This window comes from Canis aureus, chromosome 10 (genome assembly GCF_053574225.1).
Source record: "Canis aureus isolate CA01 chromosome 10, VMU_Caureus_v.1.0, whole genome shotgun sequence".
NCBI lineage: Eukaryota > Metazoa > Chordata > Mammalia > Carnivora > Canidae > Canis > Canis aureus.
The window spans coordinates 6,962,659-6,986,996 of NC_135620.1; the positions used below are offsets into that span (position 1 = coordinate 6,962,659).

The window sequence follows — 24,338 nt, forward strand, 5'->3', positions numbered from 1 at the left end:
GAGGTGGAAGGGAGAGAGAGAGGAAGGGAGGTTGGGGGGTAGAGGTGGGGATGCTTCTTTTTAGAACTACTTGAGATTCAGAATCTCCTTCCAGCTTTAAAATTTTCTATACAGCACTTGGCAGGAGAATAGCATTAAGTTATATGATTTCTGTGATTTTTGCATATATTTTGAGAAGATGAGGTTCATTTACATTTTGCAGTTTTTAATAACCCATTTTCTTAAAAGGTTTGTGGAGAAAAAGTTACATGCTTGGTTTTGGCTCCCTCTGCTGGCCACTCTTGGGCATTTGAAGTTTTACACAGAGAACAAAACCAAGACTGTTACTGAAATAGATTTGGGGTTTTTTCCCTCAAGGTTTAATTCAACATTTTAGTTTAACATTTCCAAATTTATGACAGACCCTTAGGTATGGTAAATATATCTTTATCTTGGTACTTTGTTTTTTGCTTCAGGACGATAACTGAAAATGATACATTTGGCTGAAATATAGTTGAGAAAATATTTCAGATAAAATGTATAACTCCCATTATGTCTCTTTCTCAAGCTGTCTGTGTTGAAGATACCCAGTTAGTTATGTGGACTGATATGGACTTTTTTTTTTTTTTTTAGTTTCTTTGTTGGCTTTTCATGATCAGCCTATAGATACATTCAAGACAGCTAGGGTTTTGCAACTACAAAGAGCTTTGGCTAACTGAAGCCAAAAAAGGGCCCATCATGTGTAAGGAAATGCACAAGAACTGGCTTTGAGAAGAACAGGTGCCAGGGCAGCTCTCTGGGGATGGGTAGTGTTGCATTATAGACCGTGGCCTTCAGGACCAGTGGTCAGGATCTCCGCTGATCTGGGGGAGAGCTGAGTGGTCAGGTTGACATAGTAGCTGCTTAAAGCAACAAATAGAGCCAAAGAAGAAGACTCAAGTCTTTAGGCACTGCAGTGGAATAAGAGGGAGACTAATACCAGACGGAGCAGGACTCCCTCTGTTCCATGTTCCTCCTGGGCAAGGTTCAGGTAGATCTGTGCAAACACTGCCGAGGGAGCCCTGAACGGAAGGCTCCTGCATAAAACTTTATGCCCCTTGTGTTGGGGGAGACAAGGTGGGTAAGGTCTAGACATGGAAGAGTAATGGCTACCGAGTCAGAGTGGAGAAAGGTGTCTTTCAGATTCCTTCCTCCTCCCAATAAGGAGTAGAAGTAACTGAAGAAGATCTGTGCCCAAAGCCTCAGAGAAAGGGACCAAGGAATGGAAGCACCTGGCCAGAAATGCAAGTGTGCCAAGAGCATGAGCCAAAGGGGCTTAGTCCTTGACTACAACTCCCCCTCAGACTCAGTGCCCTGGCTGTGCACCCCACTGGTGTGGGACAGGCAACTTTCTTCCCTGAGGCCTGCCAGGGAAAGCTTCCATATGGTCACGCTGAAAACTCATAAGAGGTTTTTAACCATGGGCTGGACTCCTCCTCATTGTTGGGGTGAATCAACTCTAACCATTTTTATCCTAGTGTCAATCAAGTTCTAAAGTCCCTGGTGACAGTATTGAGTGGTCCTAAAGTGGGTCAGAACCTGCGCCCCAGACTGGCAATCCCAACAAGACAGCATGGAGTGGGAGAAGAGGAATAGTCATAAAATTAGATGCTGTTGCAAAACTGAGTGGAAGAGAAGCTAGGTGGGTCAGCTCAACACCCACTACCCATGCTCTGGTCTCTCCATTTTTAGAAAAACAAAGCAAAACCAACTGTAGAAAATGATCTCTCTTTGGGTAGACGTTTGTTGCTGAGTTCTCCCTTTATCTGGACAGCCAGGCTTCTAGAAATAATGCTCAGCACTCAATGTATCTCTCTTTCTTTCTCTTTTTTCTTTTCTTTTCTTTTCTTTTCTTTTCTTTTCTTTTCTTTTCTTTTCTTTTCTTTTCTTTTCTTTTCCCTTTCCTTTCCTTTCCTTTCCTTTCCTTTCCTTTTTTCTTTTTTCTTTTCTTTTCTTTTCTTTTCTTCTTTTCTTTCTTTCATAAACTCTACCCTCAACCTGGGGCTTGAACTCACAATTCTGAGATCAAGAGATCCATGCTTTATTGACTGAGCCAGCTGGGTGCCCTCTGTATATCCATATCTGTCACGTATTTCTTCATTGTCAACTCACTGTGTTTGGCATTGGCTCCCCCCAACCTCCATGCACCCCAAACTTCCCTTGCCAAGATCCCCAAGAACACCACTATAGTTAAAGCCCAAGGACCTTTAAAAAAAAGATTTATTTATTTCAGAGAGACAGCGTGAACAGGGAGAGGGGCACAAGGCAAGAGAGATGGAGAGAATCCCAAGCAGACCCCCTTCTGAACATAGAGCCTGATGCAGAGCAGATCCCACGACCCTGAGATCATGACCTGAGCTAAAACCAAGAGTCAGACACTCAACTGATGGAGACACCCAGGCGTCCCAAGCCCGAGGTCCTTTATATCATTTTTTTTGCTTGACCTCCTCTTGGTATTTAATGCTGATGGCCACACTCTGGTTCTTGAAGCCATCTCAACTCTTGATTCTACCGCATTCCTCTCTGACTCTTCCTTCTTAGCCTCTTCTGTTGTTATGCATTCATCACAAAGTTTCTGTCTGTGAGCTCTCTTGAAGATCATGCTCCTTGTTACCTTCAGCCTTTCTGGAACTCTCAGCAGGACAGTGGTGAAAAGTCAAGTCTTGAGTTAGCACATGGCATTCAGGTCCTGGCTCTACCTACCACCACCACTGAATGACCGTGGGAAAGTTATGCAAATTCTCTTTGTTAGTTTCCTTATCCTTGCAAGTGGATCTGCCCATAGAACTGTTGTGAGGTACAATGAAATAATGCTTGTAAAGCACTTAAAACTATGCTGGGCACACACAGTAAGCATAGCTTGATAAAGGGTGGCTATTATGGTACCATGAATACCATGGTGGATTCAGAGCATCCACAGTGACCCGTGTTCACATCAACCATGGCGCTCTTGTCTACTTTGCATTGTCTTTTTTTTTTTTTTTTTTAATTTCACCTTAGTTCGTAAGTTCCTCATGGGGTAGGACTGTGTTTTTTAAATAACAGATATCAGATGAATATGGCATATTTGTTACAATTAATAAACCAATACTGATACATTACTATTAACTGAGATCCATACTTTATTTGGATTTATTAGCTTTTTTAAAGCCTAATGACCTTTTTCTGTTTGAAAGTATCACAAAGGAGAAATGACTCCAGTTCTAGACACAGAACTGAGAATGGGCTGGTGTGTTGTTGGAAAAATGAGGGAATTTGGTGACATGTCAAACAAATCCTATGAGTTACCTGGGGTTTTAATGAGACCAGGTAGGACCTCTCTGGCTCTTTGACTTGTTAGAAGAACCGCATTATCTTCAGTAATGTTGTGCTGTCTGATGCTGAAGAAAAGTTACTGTGCCCCTCTTGTCACTACTAATATCTAAACAAACGCTAACGGGAAAAGCTCTTAAATCTCGTGTAAACAAAAGATGGGAGGTTATGCTGAGGAGACAAGTGATTACACTCTTTCTAAATGCAGTAGTATTAATAATTTACTTTGAACCTTTCTTTCTTTAACACAAAAAAGATCTTACGTGAATTTTGATGATGAGTAATGAATAAATATTACTCAAATTACCACAAGAAATGATGTTAATATTTCGGTCACTCAAAGTAATGTTATTGATAGGTAAGCTCTTTTAGCATCTAATGTAAAAAAAAAAAAGGCACAAAAGTAATTCACTTTGTTTTCATTATGTTTTGAATGATGACTTTACTGTTTCTGTACAAACAATACATTCTCATTTTTGGAAATTCCAGCAAGGCAGGGAAATACAAAGTAGATGATGAAAATTATAGAAAAAATCTTACTAGTCAGGAATCTTGCGAACATTTGCCAAATTGAATTCCAGTGATCCCTGTATGCATATTTATGTCTGGATCTTGATCTGTATGTGATATATGCAATCTACCTATAGACATGTAAAATGATTTTAGTAAAGTGGATAAGAGAAGGAAAAGAAACCAAGGAAATTATTTTAGATCATTGCTTCTTTAACAAAGGCATGTGTTCCTAAAATACTCCTCTAAAGCCAGAGTCTCAAACTCAAGGGCCTTCAGGAGTAGAATATGATTCATGAAGCAAGATGTAAATATTAAGTCACTTCATATTGTTTTCAAAATAAAAATCTCTCTGATTATGTTGCCTCTGTCATCACTGAGTAGATCAAACAAAATGAGTGAAATAGTTCCACAGGAATACTGATGGACCATATTCAGACCACAGTTCTGCAGATTGTTACCCTTGCAAAGATTAAGAAAAGCCTACAGAGTTACAGCCAATTTATTGCTTATGCCATGTATTCATTTAAGATAGTGTGAAAGATTTAGAAATCAGTACTCTTAAAATTTGATTGCACTTATTTTGTCCATTCTGAAACTTGTTCTCTTAGCAGTACATTAATTTTACATCATCAAACATTAAAATACTCATATTTAATTTTATAAACCTAATTTCCATTTTAACTGAACCTTAGTTCTATATGGATTTAGTGTTCACTACATGCCAAAGGACTCCCATTCCCGACTTCTTTATTTTCATTAATGTCTTGGTTGATTTGTTTTCAGCCACCATTTTTCCCAAAAGGAACTCTTAAAAACTATTACTGTAATTCTGGTTGAGAATATGTAACTTTTGCCTAAAAATTGAATAGCTTCTTGGCTGGACATAAGCATTTTTTCTCAAAACTTTGTAGATCCTGCTATGGAGAAGTCTGAAATTTGTCGATTCTTTTTCCTCTCACTTTTTTTTCATTTGGATGCCCAAATAATTTACTTTATTCTTGGAGTTTGATAACTTTACCAGAATTTGTCCTGGGATCACCATTTTGTATCAGGTTCTTTGGAACACAATACACTCTTCCATCAAACTACACATAGAATTTTTTCAATCTTATGGAGAAATTGTCTTCTGGCTTTTATTTGTAATGATACTCCCATCGAAGTGAGGTGGACTTGTCACCCCCAGCTGGAACTGGGTTTGGTGTAGAGACTGATGAAGGTAAACACACAATGGGAAAGTATGAAAGGTTTGTTACTCACATAGTGGGGCTTTCTGGGAGGAGTAGGGCAGGCACCCCAAGCAGGTCCAAAAATGGCCTGGGAGAAGGGAGAAGGGCTCTTGGCAAGGTGTTTCATGGTGTTTAGGGAGTGAAACCAGCATGGTTATCCCATGCACACCAGCAGCTTATGTGGTTTGGACTTCTTCCCAGTGCTAAAGGAGGGAGCCCCTGGGCTTCCTGATTAGTCTGGCCCTACTGGGCAGCAGGGGGAGGTGGTGATGGGGGCTTGAAAGCTGTTAGCTGTCAAACATCAAAAACAGAGTCAGACTTCTATGCTATTTGAATGTATTTTTGTGTCTATCTATTGGGTTCTTTGACTTGGGGACATAGTTATCTTTGTTTTGGCCTTTCTGTGTTCTCAGTATCTACTTTGTGTTTGTCTCTTTCCTTTGCTATGAATAGTCCTTCCTTTCTGTTAAAAATTCAATTTGCAATTGTGTTTAGTCTGTTTTTCTCAGTTTCTGGCTTATATATTAGTTAGGAAATGGTGCAATTTTAGTCCTCTATCTCTTTTTTGGTTTCACAACACCTTCTACATCTAATTTTGATGTTTTTTTCCAAGTTCTTTTAGCTCTTTTTCCACTGAATTTTCTTACTAAGTGCTATCTTGAGCATTCACATGGGATTTTCTTCTGCCTCTTAGGCTATATTTTATTCCAGATTGCACTTTTCATGTTTTTTTTTTTTTTTCATACTGTATACCTCTTTTTCATATAGGTTTCTATGGGATGACTATGCAGTTGCCATGTCCCTTTTTCTCATCCTGTTTGGGTGGAATGTGGACAGCTCTGCCCAGACCTCTGATGTGGTGCCAGAGTTTTTTAGTTCTTTTGCCTGCTACTGTGAGATCTGTTTGTTTTTCCATCCAGGATGCCAGCTTGATGGCTAAGTGTTGCTTTCTATCTACTTCTCTCCAAAAACTTAGGGGGAAGCCAGGGCTGAGGGTAGCATTTTTTGGTGGATTTAATTTCCAATATCTCAACTCTGAGATTTTAGTCACTGTCTTGTATCACAATTTACCCCTGAGCAGGGATGCCCCAGGCTCTTAGATTAGCCCTTCATTTACTGTGGCACCCCAGAGCCTCTGACTCCTCCTGAGCCAGGCCTGATGTTCACTTCTCTATTCCTTAAGATTTATCTTTTTTGTTTTGTTTTGCTTTGTTTTGTTTTAAGGTGGAGAGGGGCAAAAGGAGAGGGAGAGAGAATTTCAAGCAGGTTCAATACTCAGTGGAAAGCCCAACGTAGGGCAGCCAGGGTGGCTCAGCAGTTTAGTGCCTGCCTTCGGCCCAGGGTGTGTTCCTGGAGTCCCAGGATCGAGTCCCATGTCGGGCTCCCTGCATGGAGCCTGCTTCTCCCTCTGCCTGTGTCTCTCATGAATAAATAAAATCTTAAAAACAAAACAAAACAAAACAAAAAACAAAAAAAAAAAAAAAAAAAAAAAAGGAGAGCCCAACATAGGGCTTGATCTCAGGGCTCAACCCTGACATCATGACCTGAGCCAAAATCTTGAGTCAGGATTCTGAGCCACCCAGGTGCCCCTCATTTCCATATTTCATTCTCTCATTCCCACTTTGTATAGGGGAAGAACTAGGGTTCCTGTGGACTTCAGCCAGTGTTAATAGTGGAGGGAGGAGGGGATACTGAGGGAATCTACTTTCACTACAGCTCCAATGTAATCGTTTCCATTGGCTTTGTCTTCAGGTATCTTTTCTTCTTATTTTCTCTTTTTAAATTTCTAACTCCTTACTCCTCATTTGGGATACTAAATATAATTTTGTTTTTTCTGCCTTACCACTCACTTTTCCCCTTGCCCGGACATGACAAAAGAGTGATTCCTGGAGGTTCCTCCACCGAGTACCAGCCCTCATAGACTTAAAGCCCCCAGGATTTCCCACACTTTCCTCTTGGCTATTTACCTCTCATCCTGCTCCTCTTTAAATTGGGGAATATATACACTGGGGAATTCTCATGGCTTTGTGGACACCTCTTTCTAGCACTGTTTCAGTAGGTGGGGCATCACCTTTAGGGTACATATTAACCAGGCAGATGCTTTGTTTCTTTTCCTGGAAGATACTTTTTCAAATGTGTTATTAAGTTACGCTTCTCTTCTCATTTGCTGCCACTGGGTGGATTTTTCTTTTTCTGTTGCATGTTTGTTGTGTCTACTACTTTTATTTCTTTACTAGAGATGGGGTTAAAGGGAAACTGTAACAACACCACACACAATATGTCTGTATGGGAAACTTATTTTCCAACTGTGTTCAGTGGTGGAAATTACTGAAGAAACCATTCAATCTTTCACACCTTCCATGTGTAAATATCAGTCCTGTTAATGGCACAGGCCTAGGGGAAGTAGAACGGAGGAAACTAGGTGCAAATTAAAATGGAGGGGTGATAATTTGAGATGATTTTCAACTTTAAGAGTAGAGTAGAAAGGGATCTGTTCATTTAGCACAAAGTATATCTTTATCACATTTTAATAAACATTTCCCTCCCATACCCCTGCCCACACTCCATTTGCTTAATATTGTTTGTTATGGGCAAATGTGGCCTGCAACCTTGATGCTATTCTTTGCTTTGCTTTTCTCTTCTTTTCTCTTCCTTTTCCCCTGAGCTTCTTGCTACCTTTCCACATCACAACCTCATGTGCAAATACTCAGAGAACAGATGATGCTCATGTGTTCTTTATTCCTGATGTATCTCACATCAAACAGGAACCTTCCCATAACCGACTCATAAAAAATATGCAGTTTTGAGACTTCATTCCCCCGAGAATCAGAGGAGAAATGTGGAGTGAACAATCTCATGTTTCTCATCTAGAAGGGTGTTCTTCGGTTCCACTTCAACCAATTCACTGACACCTATGAGGCAAGTGCTTACTTCAGAGCTAAAAACAGGGCTAGCAACTGTGACCAAGGGGTGTTGTGGAGAAGGGGGAGGTGTGTGTTCCGTGTGGTGTTGAGGAGGAGAAAAACTGGGCCAATGGCTTCTGCAAGAGAATGCGACAAAGCAGCGGAATGTGAATTTTGCATTTGCTAGTCATCTGGGGACAGGGTGTAAGTAGTTGGTAGTTCTAGCCTTCTGCCCTTCTGTGACTCTAACCTTTGAGAGTTTACCTGAGAAATGTGGGATGAGTTGTAGGACTACAGACTTTCACAGAGTTAAGGACCTAGGCCAGGTGCTTAGCCAACCCACTGCCAGAATATTCGAGGTGCGTAATAAAATGCCTATGCTCCCAGTTTGACAATATGTATCAAGAGCTTGCTTACAAGGCTGTCCTGGCTGGACTGGGTTCCCAGGACTCAGATACTAGTCTGTTGGGTGAGTAGGTATTACCCTTCCTCCAAATTACCCTTCCTTGCATTGATTTGGGCTGGGCTCCTAGGTGTACCCAGGGTTTCCTTAAGGGTTGGAGGAGACTTTGTGGGGGATAAAAGGCCCAGATCTTGTATTTACTCCACTGGGTATCAAAGATGTAAATCATGTGGTGTGGGGAGAGAGTGGGTGCAGACTATATTGTAGGAAGTGGCCATGGGGCTCTTGAAAAAGAACTTGCCCAAAGGGAGGGTCCCCAAACAGGACAAAGGTCTTACCCAGATGGAAGTGTTAGCTCCTGGGATACAGTGCTCCAACCTTGCTGTTACAGACACAGGGTATATGTGAACTAAAAAGCCTGCATCACCAAAGAGCTAAAATATTCAAGGCTCATTCAACTCGTGGGTTGAGATTCCACCCAAGGAGCAAAACTGTCTCTGAGTTATGTACCTCCCCAGATATGCTCAGCTTTACTTCATCCTGAGATGGTTCATCATCTTGGTTCATTGTTCAACTTTCCTGATAAAGGGGCCCCAGTGAACTCTGAACTGTTGCTCTTAAAGCCCCTGCCACTTGCTGTCACCCTTGGCGGGGTGTGTAATGGGAGAGGAGATATCCAAGAGGTAGGGGCAGGGGTTGTGCCAAACTCATGGAAGTTCTGGATTTTCCCATGAATGCCTACAAGTGCCAGGTAACATACCCCTGGAATAGAGGGCAGGTGTGAGCCGATGGGACAAATTTTGACCAACAAGAAGATTGGAAAGAGTCTGCAGACAAATGTGCTCACTCCCACCTCCTGGCTGTTCTAAGACACCGTACCTCAAAATAGTGTGTCTGGAAATACCACAGCACTGAGAAATAAACTAGGTTTTCCATCTGTAACCAGCTGGATAACATGTCTCCTTGTATTTGCTTCCCTCCTTTCCTTTTGCATTCACTCCTAATGCAAAAGTGAATGCAATTCACTTCCTCAGGCTGTTTTGTAGACAACCCAGGCTAACACAGGATGAAAAAATAGAAAAAGTTGGATTTGGTGGAAGTTGCAATGAAGGCAAGGATATGGAAGAAGTTTGGGGGCATTCAGCATGTTTAGAAGCCATAACAGATCAGGGCAGCTTATCTGGGCTCTGGACCCATCATCAAGACAAGTTGACAAGTCTGAGGGTTAGGGGTAGTATAGAACTGTGCCTCTAGGAGGTGCATAGACCTCTAGGAGGTCTCTAGCCGGTGGCAACAAGGACTTTTTCGTGGTCTCATATACCTATACTCCAGAGACCACAGAAATATTTTGGGTGAGAGTCTCATTTAAGGGGTAAAATTATTCTCTGCATCAAGCCTTTATAGCAACAAGTACCAATAGAAAGTAATAACCCCATCAATGAAATTAAGAGAAACCCTGGAGATTTTTTTTTTTTTTTCTAAAACCTTGGAAGTCGGTGCTTTGCATTATAAAGGAGGGGAGAGTACTTCTCCCACATAAACATCACACTGTTTTACTTCTTACCGCAGCCCAGGGGAGCAAACACAGATATTATTCTTATTCTCATTTTTCAGATCAGGAATAAGAAATTTAGGGGAGGCTTCATTCCAGGTTACATGGATTTAGGGCTTCAACCATTCTGATGCCCTTTAGCTCAAAATACTAGCTATGGTTTTGAAGGAAACGAGGAGGTAAATTTCATTACAGATTCAAAATGGTTTTAGCTGGTTAGTGGCTCTACTTCAGGCAAGGAATTAAAACACAAGGGAAATTATCCAGAAGTTGAGGCAACTGGGACCCTTCTAAAATGATGCCAGGTAAAGTAATCTGTGTTTGTATCAGGCACCTATAATTTATGTAGATTCACATACATCTTTTTCTGATACTGCACAAATTGGGGAGTGTGTGGAGTGTTGTAGAATTAAATGTATTTGTATGTGTTCAACACACTGTATAATTGACTCAATTATCCATGTGGGGATTATTCACTTTTAATTTGCAATCTGGCTTCTCCTTTCACTTAGGATGTTTTTGGGCTGCTCTAGGAATGCCAACTAATTTAAATAATAATTTAAGTAAAACATAATTAGGTAGGAAAATTAAATTCAATCTTTTGCCAGCTCCCGAAGATTCTACAGCTGAAATATAACTCTAACTCACTTGCTATTTTTTTCATCCTCTAATGCTATTTTACTACCACAGGATTTTACTGCCTTCCATAGATTATTGCAATAGTTCCCTGTTTGACTTCCCTGCTTACCTCTTTCCAATCCAATCATCATTTGGCTGACAGTAATCTTCAAAAGACAAAAACCAAAAACAAGACAAAAAAAGAACAGTAGCTCTCATCACAAAAATTTCTCTACTTGAAAACATTAATGAGTCCGCATTTCTCACTAGCTCAAAGGCACCAGCCATAATCTATCATTCAAGACTTCATGCCACCTGTAACAGAGAGGTTTCCAGGTGGTGCTTTACCACTTCTCTCACCTCCGAATCCTTTCAATGTACTATGTGTTTTTCCCCAAGGCCTACAAAGGTTTGTATGAACCCATGTTGTGTCCCTGCTCTACTGTGAGATTCTAAATGGCAGTCTGGGTGGGTATCAATTTTCCCTATTAAGCAGGACCTAGCTCAGCACCAGACCACAGAGGGGAGCAATAAAATTTGTCCATTTGAAGTACAGGCAAATCCTGAGGGCAGGCATTTTGTTTTTTTTTTGTATCCCCAATGCCTAACACAGTATCTTGCATACAATAGGTGCTCAACAAATTCTATTGGAGGAATGAAGGTATACACTGCAAGCTCTGCCTGGTGCCCTACAGTCGCAGGGATACAGATACAGGAAGGGCTGGTTACGCAGTGCCTAGGCTGGAGCTGGTGGCATGACCTCTCCTGGGGGTTGATGGGTGACACCCCCCAGGCTGGTTTTGGGGGGAGCTTACCACTGCCTGCCCCTCTGCAGCATAGACCAGACACTGGCTGGGGTGGGGTGCTTAAACTTTCTCTGCTAAGTAAACGTTTATGTATATGCACAGACACCTCAATATGTTTATACATGCCTACAACATAAAAACACACATTCAGCGCAGCCCGGGTGGCTCAGCGGTTTGGCGCTGCCTTCAGCCCAGGGCGCGATCCTGGAGACCCAGATCGAGTCCCACGTCGGGCGCCCGGTGCAGGGAGCCTGCTTCTCCCTCTGCCTGTGTCTCTGCCCCTCTCTCTTTCTCTGTCTCTCATGAATAAATAAATAAAATCTTTTTTAAAAAGATACACATTCACATCCAGATATATATACCTTTGACCTGCGCACAACTCCCGTTTGAACTGCGCAAGTCCACTCATACTCAGATTTTTGATATAGTACCGCACTGTAATGTATTTTCCTTTTGATTTCCTTTTTTTAAAAGATTCTATTTATTCATTTGACAGAGAGAGCGAGAGAGCACGCGCGCGAGCACCAGGCAGGGGGAGCAGCAGAGGGAGCGGGAGCAGCTGACTCCCCTCTGGGCAGGGAGCCCAACCGCAGGGCTCCATCTCCGGACCCCGGATCAGGACCTGGGCTACCAGGCGCCCCTTCCGAGGATGTCCTTAATAACATTTTCTCGTCTCTAGCTTACTGCAGCTTATTATAATAATATAGTATACAATAAATAGAACCTACAAAATGAGTCAATCTACTAGGTTGTCGCCAAGCAAGGCACTCGGTGAACGGGAGGCTGTCAGTACTTAAGTTTCTGGGGAGTCCAAAGCTCTTTTTTTTTTTTTTTTTTTTTTTTTTAGGGAGTCCAGAGTTCTACCTGGATTTTTGACTTTGTGGCCGGCTGGGCATCCTTAACCGCCAGCGGTCCAGGGTCAGCTGCGCATGTCTAATAAGCAAATAGATAACTAGTTGACAGGCACACCGGCTTGAGGCGGAACAGCGACGGCGGAGGGAGGATGGCGAGGACGGCCCCTCCCCTCCGCCCCGGGGCAGGACCAGGCCCCGGCGGCCCCGGCGGCCCCGGCGGCCCCGGCGGCCCCGGCGCCCGAGGCGGAGGCTGCGCGGCTGGGCCCTCCCGGCTTTCCGTAGGCCCGCCCCCATTGGCTGGGCTGACAGCGCATGGGCGGGGCCAGGCGTGGGAGCGACAAGGATGGCGGCCGCCACGGCGCTGATCCTGCCGGAGAGCCCCAGGTAGCTGCCTGGGGTGGCGGGGCCGCGGGCGGTGCTGGGACGCCCCTGCCGGCTGTCGCCTGGGCTCCGAGACGCGCCCCGCCGAGGGGGTGGCCGTGCGGAGTGGCGAAAGGGCGGGGCGGCCCCGCAGGGGTGCGGGGGACTGTGGGCGTCTCCCGTTCCCGGTGGTTCACCTACGGGGCTGCGGGGCGCCTGGCGGCTGGGGGCCGTGGGCCGGCGTGTGGCGTGTGTCGCGATGCCCAGTGTGCGGTCGGGAGGACCCGAGCCTCCCTGGAGTGCTGCTGAGTGACGCGGGAAGCTGTGGCCATTCTGTTTTCGGCGCGCTCTCTCGGGCCTGATTATGCTAAGGGCTCGCGTTGGTGCCGGACGGACTTTAATCCCTAACACGTGTCAATATCCCTTAAAATAATTTTTTTTTTTTTAATCATGTATTTGAGGGAGAACGAGAGAGAGCTTGCGGGAGGCCGCGGAGACAGAGACCCAGCCTCCCTGCTGGGCAGAGGCCCCCTCCTGGTTCATCCCAGGACCCCAGGATCAGGACCTGAGTGGGAGGCAGACGCTTAACCGAGCCACCCAGGCGCCCCTTCAGATCCTTTTCAGTCAAGATAGAGTAGCCCTCAGGCCGATAGAGTAGCTCAAGGCCGGGTTTTGAGCTGGTTACAGTATCTAGCCAGAATTTGGTAACATGCCTTTTGATTTCATTTTATTTATTTTTGGTTCATTTTTGGTGGGTGAGGTGGGCTGTCCAGGGTGGTGATATAAAGGCCTCTCTTAAAATGCAATTATTTAAATAGAAGTGATTCTCATTTCATGGAAAACAAATACTAGCGCAGGTGGTGTGTGCCGGTAAGTAATTGAAGTTGGAAAGTAATTTCCTTGTGCCCTGACTGGGCAGGAATCTTCTTGAAGAAGAGAGTTGTCATTTTAAAGTTTTTCCTTCTTCCTGGATTCCTTGATTTGTGATGGCCGGTTCCTCCCATCAGTGACCTGTTTAATCCCCACCACATCAGTAAGCTATATCCAGTATAATGCAGTAAAATAGTTCTTATCGCCTAAAGTTGATTATTACTGTTGAAGCAGGGTTTTAAAACAATTATGTACTGTTACCCCAAATGATTTTGTCTATCACACACACACTTATAATAGCATTATCTGCTGTGCAGCATTCTTTTCTTCGTATTTTGGTGTCATTGCCACTTTCCTCCTTCCACTCTTTCCATAGTTCCTCTGTGGGTTAAGTGAGTATTAAATACTCGCTGCTGAGTTAATGTCACTCCCCACAGAATGCAAGCTTCCCTCAGTAGTTCACCTTGCTTCAAAGAAAGAGAAACTGCCAAATGGAAAAGTACTTTTGGGTGGCATCTTTCTGGAAATGTCCTGCTTCCTTTGCTGGCCATTATCTTCTTTATAGCAATCAGAGTTGTTGAAATGGAAACTTTGAGACAATAGTAATTATGGACAAGTGTACTTATGGCAAGTACAGTATCACTTAGAAAACTCATGTTAAAATTTTGTTTTACAAATTTGTTTAGCATGAAAAAAGCAGTGTCGCTGATAAATGCGATAGAAATAGGAAGGTTTCCACGGTTGCTCACCCGAATTCTTCAAAAACTTCACCTGAAGGTTTGTATTTTTCATTTCTGTAGTTTATAATACTTTCTTGTGATTGCACTGAAACTCTGTTTCTACTTGAGAAACTTTCTCCAAAGTACAGTGTTCCCCAGTGCTCACTGAGTCTATAGAAAATTTTGTAATGTCCCATCGTCAAAAATTTGGGAAACTCTCTCTTCGTTAAATTTAATCTTTTTTTTTTTAAGGAACTTTTCAGAGAGTGTGTGTGTATACATATGCATGTATAAACATATTTATAAATATATAAATATTTATAATATAAATATATAAAATATAAATATATTTTATGGTAGTGTTTACAGTAAACATTTAAGGGTGAATATGGTGTGCAAGATTTTCCAAACGTGTTTGACCTTGGAACTGTGATATTATGGTATATATTTTGGGACTCAGGTTCTGTGTAACATGCTTTGGGGAAATTCTGATTTCATTCTTCCTCTTAAAAATAATGATGTGGTTTTGCTATCACCCCAATATTTAATCTTTTATTGAATCTGTCTCTTCTATTTCAAGGGTGTGATTATTTTGGACATATTGATGTTTAGTGATTTACTCCTTGGTCACCAATCTAAGTTAACTTCTTTAATGCGTTGTGAAAATTTAATTCCATCCAATACATGTTTATGGAGCACCTAGTAACTAGTAACTGCTCTGCCTGGTGGTGCCAGGCGTCACCATTAAATGAGAACCTGAACTTTAAAATTTTTTTTTTTAAATTCCAGTTAGTTATCATACTATGTAATGTTAGTTTCAGGTGTAGAATATAGTGGTTCAGCACTTCTGTACCACACCCAGAGAACCTGGACCACTTCCTCTTCTTTTTCCTGGGAGCCAACCGGCTTCAGAGCCCTTTCTTCATCTGATGTGTCTCTCAAATTCAAGTTCTCTTCATAGTCTTAGTTCAGATCCTTTATGTCCCTGCTGTAGAATGCATTAACTGTCTTCAAACTGGTATCTCTGCTCAAAGTCTTCTCCCTCCTGTTGTTGCTTCATGATGCTAGTCTATTTATCTCTCCAAATATTTTTTTCCTAAAAAACAAAAAAAGCCCAGTTGATCATATCTTTTTGTTTGTTTGCTTGTTTGTTTTTAAAGATTTATTTATTCATGAGAGACACACAGAGAGAAGCTGAGACATAGGCAGAGGTAGAAGCAGCCTCCATGCAGGGAGCTTGATGCGGGACTCGATCCCAGGACCCTGGGATCACGGCCTGAGCCAAAGGCAGACGCTCAACTGCTGAGCCACCCAGGAGTCCCTGATCATATCTTTACAGTGTTTAAAGCCATCATCGACTTCCCATTACCCCATGGGAAAAAGTTCAAAATCTTTAGCATTGTATTATAATCACTTTATAATAATAGTATAATATGGCCACAAGCTATATTATTCCCACTTTGCAAGTGCTCCAATCACACTGTACTCTGCTCTTTTACTAGAACATGAACTTTTCTACTTCTGTGTCTGTGCATACACTCTTTTCCTTAACTGCAATGTCTTTCTTCCCTTCTTCAGTGAATAAACTAGGCATCTTTCAAGGATTTGGCCATCTCGCTCTCAATAATTTGTTTTCTATGCTTCTAAAACACTTGGTTCATTGTCACATCAGTTTAGTACAGCATAGTATTTGTTTTCTGATGGCAAAGTCTTTCGCTGACCTTGAATACCTTAATTATCATGTCTTACCCATCTTTACCTTTTCCATACCTAATACATTGGTGCTTATGGAGTCGGTGCTCAATAGCTATTCTTAGAGTTATTTCTTTTCCTTGCATGGAAAACAGAAAACAGATATAGGTCCTCAAATTCCTGGCTATAAGGAATCTGTGATGTAGAGGGAGAGACTAGACACCACAACCTAAGAGCAGCTCCATTCCCCGGTATTTGTGATTCCCAGTTTGTTTGCTCCCTCCAATACTGTTCTAATGGCTTTGTGTTACTAATTCATCTGTTCCTTACAGCAACTTTATCTTTCTACCTGCCCAGTCACTACTATTGTTTTGTCAAAACAACTTATTTGATGTATGTTAAAAGGAATCAGATTGACCAACTTGGAAGTTAAATTAGAAATATTCATTGCATTTTGTGACTCAGGAATATTATTATAATATTCCTCATATTGATAAAATCTGGTACTATAGGTCATTATTTCATAATTTTAAAAAAGACTTTATTTGAGAGAGCGAGCACGCGTGGGTGCGCACACACACATGTCGGGGGAGGGGCAGGGGGAAGAGAGAGAGAGAAAATCTTAAGCATATTCCACCCTGGAGCCTCACATGGGGCTCGATCTCATGACCCTGAGATCATGACCTGAGCCAAAATCAAGAGGCAGATGCTTAACCGACGGAGCCATGTGCCCCTACGTGATTATTTCAAGAAGATGTATGGTAGTCACAGAAATCCTCCAACTTTTAAGCCAAAACATTTCTCTTGAGGTAAGTGATTGGCATTTTGGCCAAATTGGGTTCATGATTTTCCCAGTCATAAAACAGGTAGTAGGGACTAGGAGTTATGACTGACCTCCCAAAATATGCTACCTTTAGGTTCTAGTGCTGCTTCAGTTGAACAGCCATGTAGTTATTGTCCTAAGCTTTCAAGGCGGGGACTTGTGGAACTTCTGAAATTTCTCCACATTGCTGTTAGGGAGGGGCAGCCGTAAGGGAAAGGTGTTTTTAGTATGTGTGGATAAAGTAGTTATTTTTATGTAAAGTTATTCTGGTAGTTTATATTTTTCATACTTAATAAACCAGTGTCTTTAGGTCAGGGAGATTATTTTGAAAGAAGGGAGGTCAGGGAAAGAAGGGAACTGGTCAGAGGTTCTACTCAGTTTGGTAACCATCTTCTCTGATATTTTGGTTATCAAATTAATGTGTATAATGTGTAAGTCTTGAAAATTATGTATTCAAATTATAAAAAAGACTTAATTTCCTGTTCTATAGATGCTCTTTAAAAAAAAAAGATTTTATTTATTGATTTGAGAGAGAGAGAGAGAGAGTATGTGAGAAAGAGAGGGAGAGCAAGAGCAGAGGGAGGGGCAGAAGGAGAAGCAGACCCCTGCAGAGCAGGATGCCCGATGCAGGTCTTGATCCCAGGATCTGGGACCATAACCTGGAGCCGAAGGCAGATGCCCAACTGACTGAGCCACCCAGGTACCCCTAGATGCTCTTGTAAATCACATTTTTGAAGAACTCATCAAAATAAAAATTACTTGAATAACTATTTGTTTTTACATGCTTTTCTTTTCTTTTTCTTTTTTTTTTTTTAAGATTTTATTTATTTATTCATAGACACAGAGAGAGAGAGAGAGGCAGAGACACAGGCAGAGGGAGAAGCAGGCTCCGTGCAGGGAGCCCGATGCAGGACTCTATCCTGAGTCTCCAGGATCACACCCCAGGCTGCAGGCAGCGCCAAACCGCTGTGCCACCAGGGCTGCCCTTTACATGCTCTTCTAACTAGAGTATTGTATACTTGAGGGCATGAAATGTATTTCTCTGTAGCACATAATAAATACTCAGTAAATATACTTGAATGAGGAAGGTGGACATTACTATTAATTACTGTCAACATTTTGGGGTTTTACCTTCTAGTATTGTTTTTTGTAAATGTCCATCTCTTTTGGTAGTTACTGTTAGTTTCCACCTCCTATAAATCATAGAACTTAAAATGATGATGATGGTTTTTTTTTAAATTTAAAATGAGCTTGATTTGGCATGATCCAAATATTGAGTTGTACTGTGATTTTTGAGATAATGAAATTTACAAACACATCAGTTTCTTTCACCCTGCATTCACTTTTTCTTTCAGTTTCTCATCCACATATGAATACATGAATCTCCAAATACTCTTCTGTTGAGTTTTTAAGTTTTGAATACTCGAATGTGTGCTAATAGCTTGCTTTTTATGTTGTAGGCTGAGAGCAGTTTCAGTGAAGAAGAAGAAGAAAAACTTCAGGCCGCATTTTCTCTAGAGAAACAAGATCTTCACTTAGTTCTTGAAACAGTATCATTCATTTTAGAACAGGTATTCTGAGTGCTCCATGCTTCCTAACCATGGTTCGTTTACTGCAGATTGGTACTGCTCTGATAGCTGTAAACATCGTATTTCTTCCAAAAAAGGGTACAGATGAAAGCTGCGAATATATTTTAATTGATAATTTTAATATAGTAAAAAAAAATTTGAATGTATGACTTTTTCCCTACCGTATTGCATTCTAGAAAACAATCTGCATGTTGAGTAGCATGAGTAAAGTATTTGACAGCATGAATCAAGACTTCACTGACTTGAGACGGGCATAAGACATTTTTGTTGTTACCTTGTTTGATAACTTAGAGAAATTTCTCTTATTTAAGAAATTTAATAAATGATTTTGGGGGATTTCTTTAACGAGAATGATAAATAAAACATTTAGAAGAGAAGTAGTTGTTAGAGGACCCTTTGTCATACTGTTTCTTCCCACTGAGCTGCCCTTTTGGTTCCCTAGTTTTTGTCTACATTCCAGTGCATTCAGTTTTCTTTCAAGTCCCACTCCTCTCACTGCCACCATGATCTTTCCCTGGGCAGCCTTCCCCTCATCTGGATCCCTTCTATCCTTGGCTTGTCAGAGTGGAGCACATTGTCACTTCCTGTATGTCAACCTTCATACAGGATTTTGAATCTGTGAGGGACCTATCAGATCTTTAGTTCCTCTTGTATAAACCTAGCACATTGCTGGGCTTAGAATAGAGTCTCACTAAATTCCTGAACGTTGACTTGGTAGAATATTTGTGAAATAAAAGTTTAAATAGTACTGTGGCTTCTAGAGTCTTGTAGAGAACAGATACTGTTAGGAAGACAAGCTCCCAGGCATCTACTACATACAGGCTTGATTACGGATCATGAAGGTGACTACAGTTCTTAATCCTGGTGAGTTTTCATTACTAGTAAAAGATAATCAGGTAGGACAGAGCAACCATGAAGTTTATGAAAAAAATTGTTCCAGAATGATGATAAGAAATAGATGTTACTAGAAATGTTTATAATATTTTATTATATATTACCTAGGAAGTTGATATTGATAATTTTGAGAAAGTGCTTCTTGGAAAACTTTTTCTTATTTGAGAAATAAATGTATATTTCTTTGTTTTTTTTTTTTTAAGGTTTATTTATTTATTTGAGAGAAAGAGTGAATATGAGCAGAGGAAGGGCCAGAGGGAGAGAGAGAATCTCAGGCAGACTCCTTGTTGAGCAGGGAGCCTGACTGAGGGCTCAATTCCAGAACCCTGAGATCATGACCTGAGCCCAAGTCAGATGCTTGAAAGAACTGAGCCACCCAGGTGCCCTGTACATTTCTTTGAGATAGTTAAGTGAAATAAGGAAATGATATTTTAATTATGGTACCATTTACATAGCTACAAAAAAGTTTTTCCATGAAGTGGACTTAGGATTACTTAAAACACAGGCAAAAATGGAAAAGCATAGCCTGAATAATTTAGGCCTTTTAACCCTGCATCTTCCAGTTGTGTATATTATTACTGGTAAAATTTTTAAAACTCTGCAATAGAAATAGGAAATATTCATTTCATTCAAATCATTTAAAGATAATTTTGTATTTAATTATAATCTGAGGTCTCTGTATGAATCTTGGAGATATGTGTGATCTTTTTTTCCCTCTTGAATAGGCAGTGTATCACAACGTGAAGCCAGCGGCTCTGCAGCAGCAGTTAGAGACCATTCATCTCAGACAAGACAAAGCAGAAGCGTTCAGCAATGCTTGGTCTTCTATGGGTCAAGAAACAGTTGAAAAATTCAGGCAGAGGATTCTTGCTCCCCACAAGGTAGAGGATTCTATTAACCGAAAGATATTTTTCAATAAGAATGGCAAAGATTGTTGTACCTTAAGGGTTTTAGAGTGGTAATGTTTTATGAGAGGTAGTCAGGCAAAAATAAAAAAAAGAATATATACAATATTCCTTTTATTTTTTACTTATTTTTAAAGATTTTATTTATTTGTTTGAGAGAGAGAACATGAGCAGGGAGGAGCAGCAGAGGGAGAGAGAGAAGCAGACTCCTTGGCTGAGCAGGGACTGCAATGCGGGGCCCCATCCTAGGATCCCAGGACCATGACCGAACGAAAGGCAGATGCTTAACTGACTGAGCTACCCAGGGGCCCCTATGTACAATATTCTTGTAAGATTATTTCCAGACGTATTGGCTACCACAGTGTGATTTAGTTTTAGTTGCTAGTTTAAAATATGTTCAGTGACTTCAGAATGGGAATGAGACAGTCTTCCTTTTTTTGCTTTTCTGAGTACTCAGGCAGAGTTGTTTTTTTTTTTTTTGTCAACTGTGTAGCTGTCTGTAAGACTTACTACATTTTTACTGAATAACATAATTACGTTGTTTTTGTGTGTCTGTGTTAGTGCGAGCAGCAGTTAGTGAACAAAGTGAACACTTAGGGACAAATGTAAAATAGCAGCAACATTCAGAGCTCTTCAGCTCTACCTTTAGTCACTGGAGGTTAAATGATCCCACAGATTTTGGCCTTTTTATATTAGATTCTATTGCATAACTGATTTTCAGATTTACAACCCACTCTGTTTTCCTGGGATGGGTCTCACTTGGTGTGGAATATCATCCTTTTTATATGTTGCTATTTGATTTGCTAATATTTTGTTAACAGTTTTTCCATCTGTGTTCATGGGAGATAATGGTTTCTTTGTGGTATCTTTGATGGTATCAGGGTAAGACTAGAATTGTGAAACAAGCTGGGAAGTGTTCTCTCCTCATCTCTGATTTGCTAAAAGGATTTGTGAAGGATTGGTATAATTGTGCATTTTCCCCAGCATTCTCTGAGAGTTCTAGTACCCTGTTAGCACTTAGTATTGTCAGTTGCTCTTATCAAAGCTATTCATCTAAGGTTTGTGGTGGTATTTTGTGTTTTTAATTTGTGTTTTCCTAACAACAAATTATGTGGATGATCTTTTTATGCGCTTACTTGTCTCTGTATATTTTCATGAGTAAAACATCTGTTCAGAGCTTTTGCCTGTTTTTTCCATACTATCACAGATAAGGAAACTCCACGTTAGTAATCTAAAGGGCAGTCTCAGGTGTCAATCCCAGCATATGGAAATGCATGGGAGTGTTTTTGTTTTGGGTTGTTATAATATGGAGATAGTGTTTGATTTCTTTCTGTTGCGTTTTTTAATTCTTTATGTATTCTGGGCATGTGTCCTCAGATGGGATTTGCACATATTTTCTCCTCATCCATAGCTTCCCTTTTCCTTTTCCTAACAGTGGCTTTTGCAGAAGAAAAGCTTTTAATTCCAATGAAGTTTGCTTTATCAGTTAATTTCTTTTATTGATCCCGCTTTTGGTTTTGTATCTAAGAATTTGTAGCCTAATTCAGTGTTACAAAGATTTTCCCTTTTGTTTTCTTCTGCTTTATAAGTTAATGTTTTATGTTTAGCTCTAAGATCCCTTTTGAGTTAATTTGGTGTACGTTGCAGATTAAATTTCCTTTTTTTCTGCATAAAGATGTTCATTTTAGATATTCATTTATACATGTCCAGCATAATATGTTGATAACATCCTTTGTCACTGAATTGCCTTGGCCCATTTGTCAAAAATCATTTGACAGACTTGTGTGTCTCTTTCTCTGGACACTGTTTTTTGGTTCCATTAACCTCTGTGTCTATCTTTATGCTTTTATGCCAATATCATACTGCCTTAATTACAGAAGCATTGTAGGAAGCCTTAAAATCAAGTATTGTGAGTTTGCTAACTTTAGGTTTTATTTTGTGGTTTTTTTTTTCATAATTGTTTGGCATATTCTAGTTTGACTTTTCATATAAATTTGAAAAGGAGCTTTTCAAAAAAATTTACAAAAAATCCAGCTGAGAATTTGATTGAGATTATGTTTAACTTATAGATAGATCACTTTGTGGAGAAATGACTTCTTAGTAGTATTGAGTATAGCTCTCTCACATATTTAGGTTGTCTTTGATTTGTTATAACAGCTTTGTTCATTTTTCAGCATATAAATTCAGTATGTATTATGTTAGACTTGTGCCTAAGTATTTTTTGTTTTTAGAGTTATTGTAAATGGTACTGTTTTTCATTTTATTTATTTATTTATTTATTTATTTATTTATTTTTTAATGGTACTGTTTTTAAAATTCTGGGTTTTAGTTGTTTACTGCTAGTATATGGAAACACCGTTGATTTTTATATATTGATCTTGTCTTCTATGACCTGTCCATGAATAGAGACAGTCTGTTCAGGTTTTATTTGTTTTGCTCAGTGTTTTACTATTTTTATTTACCCTATTGCACTGAGTAGTACTTTTAATATGATGGTAAGTAGGACTCATAAGCCCAAACATCCTACCTTGTTTCCAGTTTTATTTACTTAGTTAATTTGTTTGCTTGTTTTAAGATTTTTTAAAAATAATCTGCACACCCAATGTAGGGCTCGAACTCAGGACCTTGAGATCAGGAGTCGCACATTGTGCTGACCGAGCCAGCTTGGTGCTCCACCTTGTTTCCGGTTTTGGAGGTGATGATTCAGTCTCTTACCATTACGTATGATGTAAGCTACAGGCTGTTAGAGAGTGCTCTTTATTATTGTCATTTCTCTCCTTTTTTTTTTTTTTTAACTGCATTCTGAGAGTTCTCAGGTGTCCTCCACATCATGGCTTCATGTTTCATCATTTAAATTTCTACTTTTCTGTATATCCTGTACAGATTTTAGTTTTCCATTCTGTGTCCTTGAGGTTCTTCTTTCAATTTAGCAACCATTTCAATTTAGCAAAATCTGTACTTGCCTTTTAATATTTGCCTTTTTCTTTATATAATTTTCTTTCTTGAATTTATACAAGTACAGTATACTTGTACACTTAAAAATATTTCTTCTTCCTGCTTCCATTAGTGTGTAATTTTTCAGTGTCTTTTGGATGATAGTTTTTTTAAAGTAATATTTTTTATCCAAATTATGTTGCATTATATTAACATCTAAGAAGTGGCTTAATCAGTTGTCATATAAAATATGCAAAGAGGAGGCTGTAAGGACATGATAAATTGTGTATTATTCCCTTAAGAATGCAGAAGATTCTTTTTCTATAAGAAAAATTCTTTTTCTATACACACACACACACACACACACACACCATGTGTCTTCTTTATCCATTCATCTATTGGTGGACACTTATGTTGCTTCCGTATCTTGGCTATTCTAAATAATGCTATAATAAATAAAGGTACATATATGTTTTCAAATTAGTGTTTTAGTTTTCTTTGGATAGGTACTCAGAAAATTACTGAATCATATGGTATTTTTACTTTTACTTTTTTTTTTTTTTTTAAAGTAAGCTCTATGCCTAATGTGAGGCTTAAATTCATGACCCTGAGATCAAGAGTCACATACTCTACAGGCACTTGGGTGGTTCAGTTGGTTAGGGTCTGCCTTCAGTTTAGGTCATGATCCTGGGGTCCTGGGGTTGAGCCCTGTGTTGGCTTCCTGCTTCTCTCTCTCCCTCTGCCCCTCCATCCTTTCATGCACTCTCTCTCTCTCTCTCAAATAAATAAATAAAATCTTTTAAAAAAAGTCCAATACTGTACCAATTGAGCTGGCCAGGGGCCTCTCTATTTTTAATTATTTGAGGCAACTCTATACTGTTTTCCACAGAGGCTGCACAAATTTACATTCCCACCAGCAGTGCAGGAGGAGGGTTCCTTATTCTCCACATCCTCATCTTGTTACTGTCTTTTTGATTCTCTCCATTCTAACAGGTGTAAGGTGATATCTCAGTGTGGTTTTGATTTGCATTTCTCTGATGATGAATGATGTTCAGCATCTTTTCATGTATCTGTTGGCCACATGTAGGTCTTTGGAAAAATGTCCAAGTCATTTTTTAATCAGATTGTGTTTTTGGTGTTGAGTTTTATAAGTTCTTTATTTTGGGTATTAGCCCCTTATCAGATACATCATTTTTGAATATCTTCTCCCAGTCAATAGGTTTTCTTTGCATTTTGTTGTTGGTTTCTTTTGCTGTGCAAAAGCTTTTTATTTTGATGTAGTCCTAGCAGTTTATTTTTGCTTTTATTTCCCTTGCCTGAAGAGACATATCTAAAAAATAATGTTGC

General features: G+C 40.2%; 1 protein-coding gene and 1 long non-coding RNA gene across 5 annotated transcripts in view; one reads left to right on the forward strand and one right to left on the reverse strand.

The window, feature by feature from the left end:
• Positions 1-12,437: 12,437 nt before the first annotated feature.
• Positions 12,438-24,338, forward strand: part of COMMD10 (COMM domain containing 10) — a 190,136-nt gene continuing 178,235 nt past the window's right edge. The window contains exons 1-4 of one of the 4 annotated variants that reach the window (XR_013387431.1): positions 12,438-12,589; positions 14,122-14,212; positions 18,130-18,240; positions 19,878-20,033. Coding sequence is in view for 3 of the 4 variants with exons in the window: in XM_077911280.1 (XP_077767406.1) it covers positions 12,549-12,589; positions 14,122-14,212; positions 18,130-18,240; positions 19,878-20,033 (399 nt within the window). In the remaining variant the exon portion in view is untranslated. Of the gene's footprint in view, positions 12,590-12,751; positions 12,979-14,121; positions 14,213-18,129; positions 18,241-19,877; positions 20,034-24,338 lie in introns of those variants that run through there. The other 3 variants (XM_077911280.1, XM_077911281.1, XM_077911282.1) reach the window with 3 other exon arrangements.
• The window catches only part of LOC144321932 (uncharacterized), a 54,179-nt gene continuing 43,152 nt past the window's right edge, over positions 13,312-24,338 (reverse strand). The window contains exon 3 of the long non-coding RNA XR_013387433.1: positions 13,312-15,250. This is a non-coding gene — a long non-coding RNA (uncharacterized LOC144321932). The remainder of the gene's footprint in view (positions 15,251-24,338) is intronic.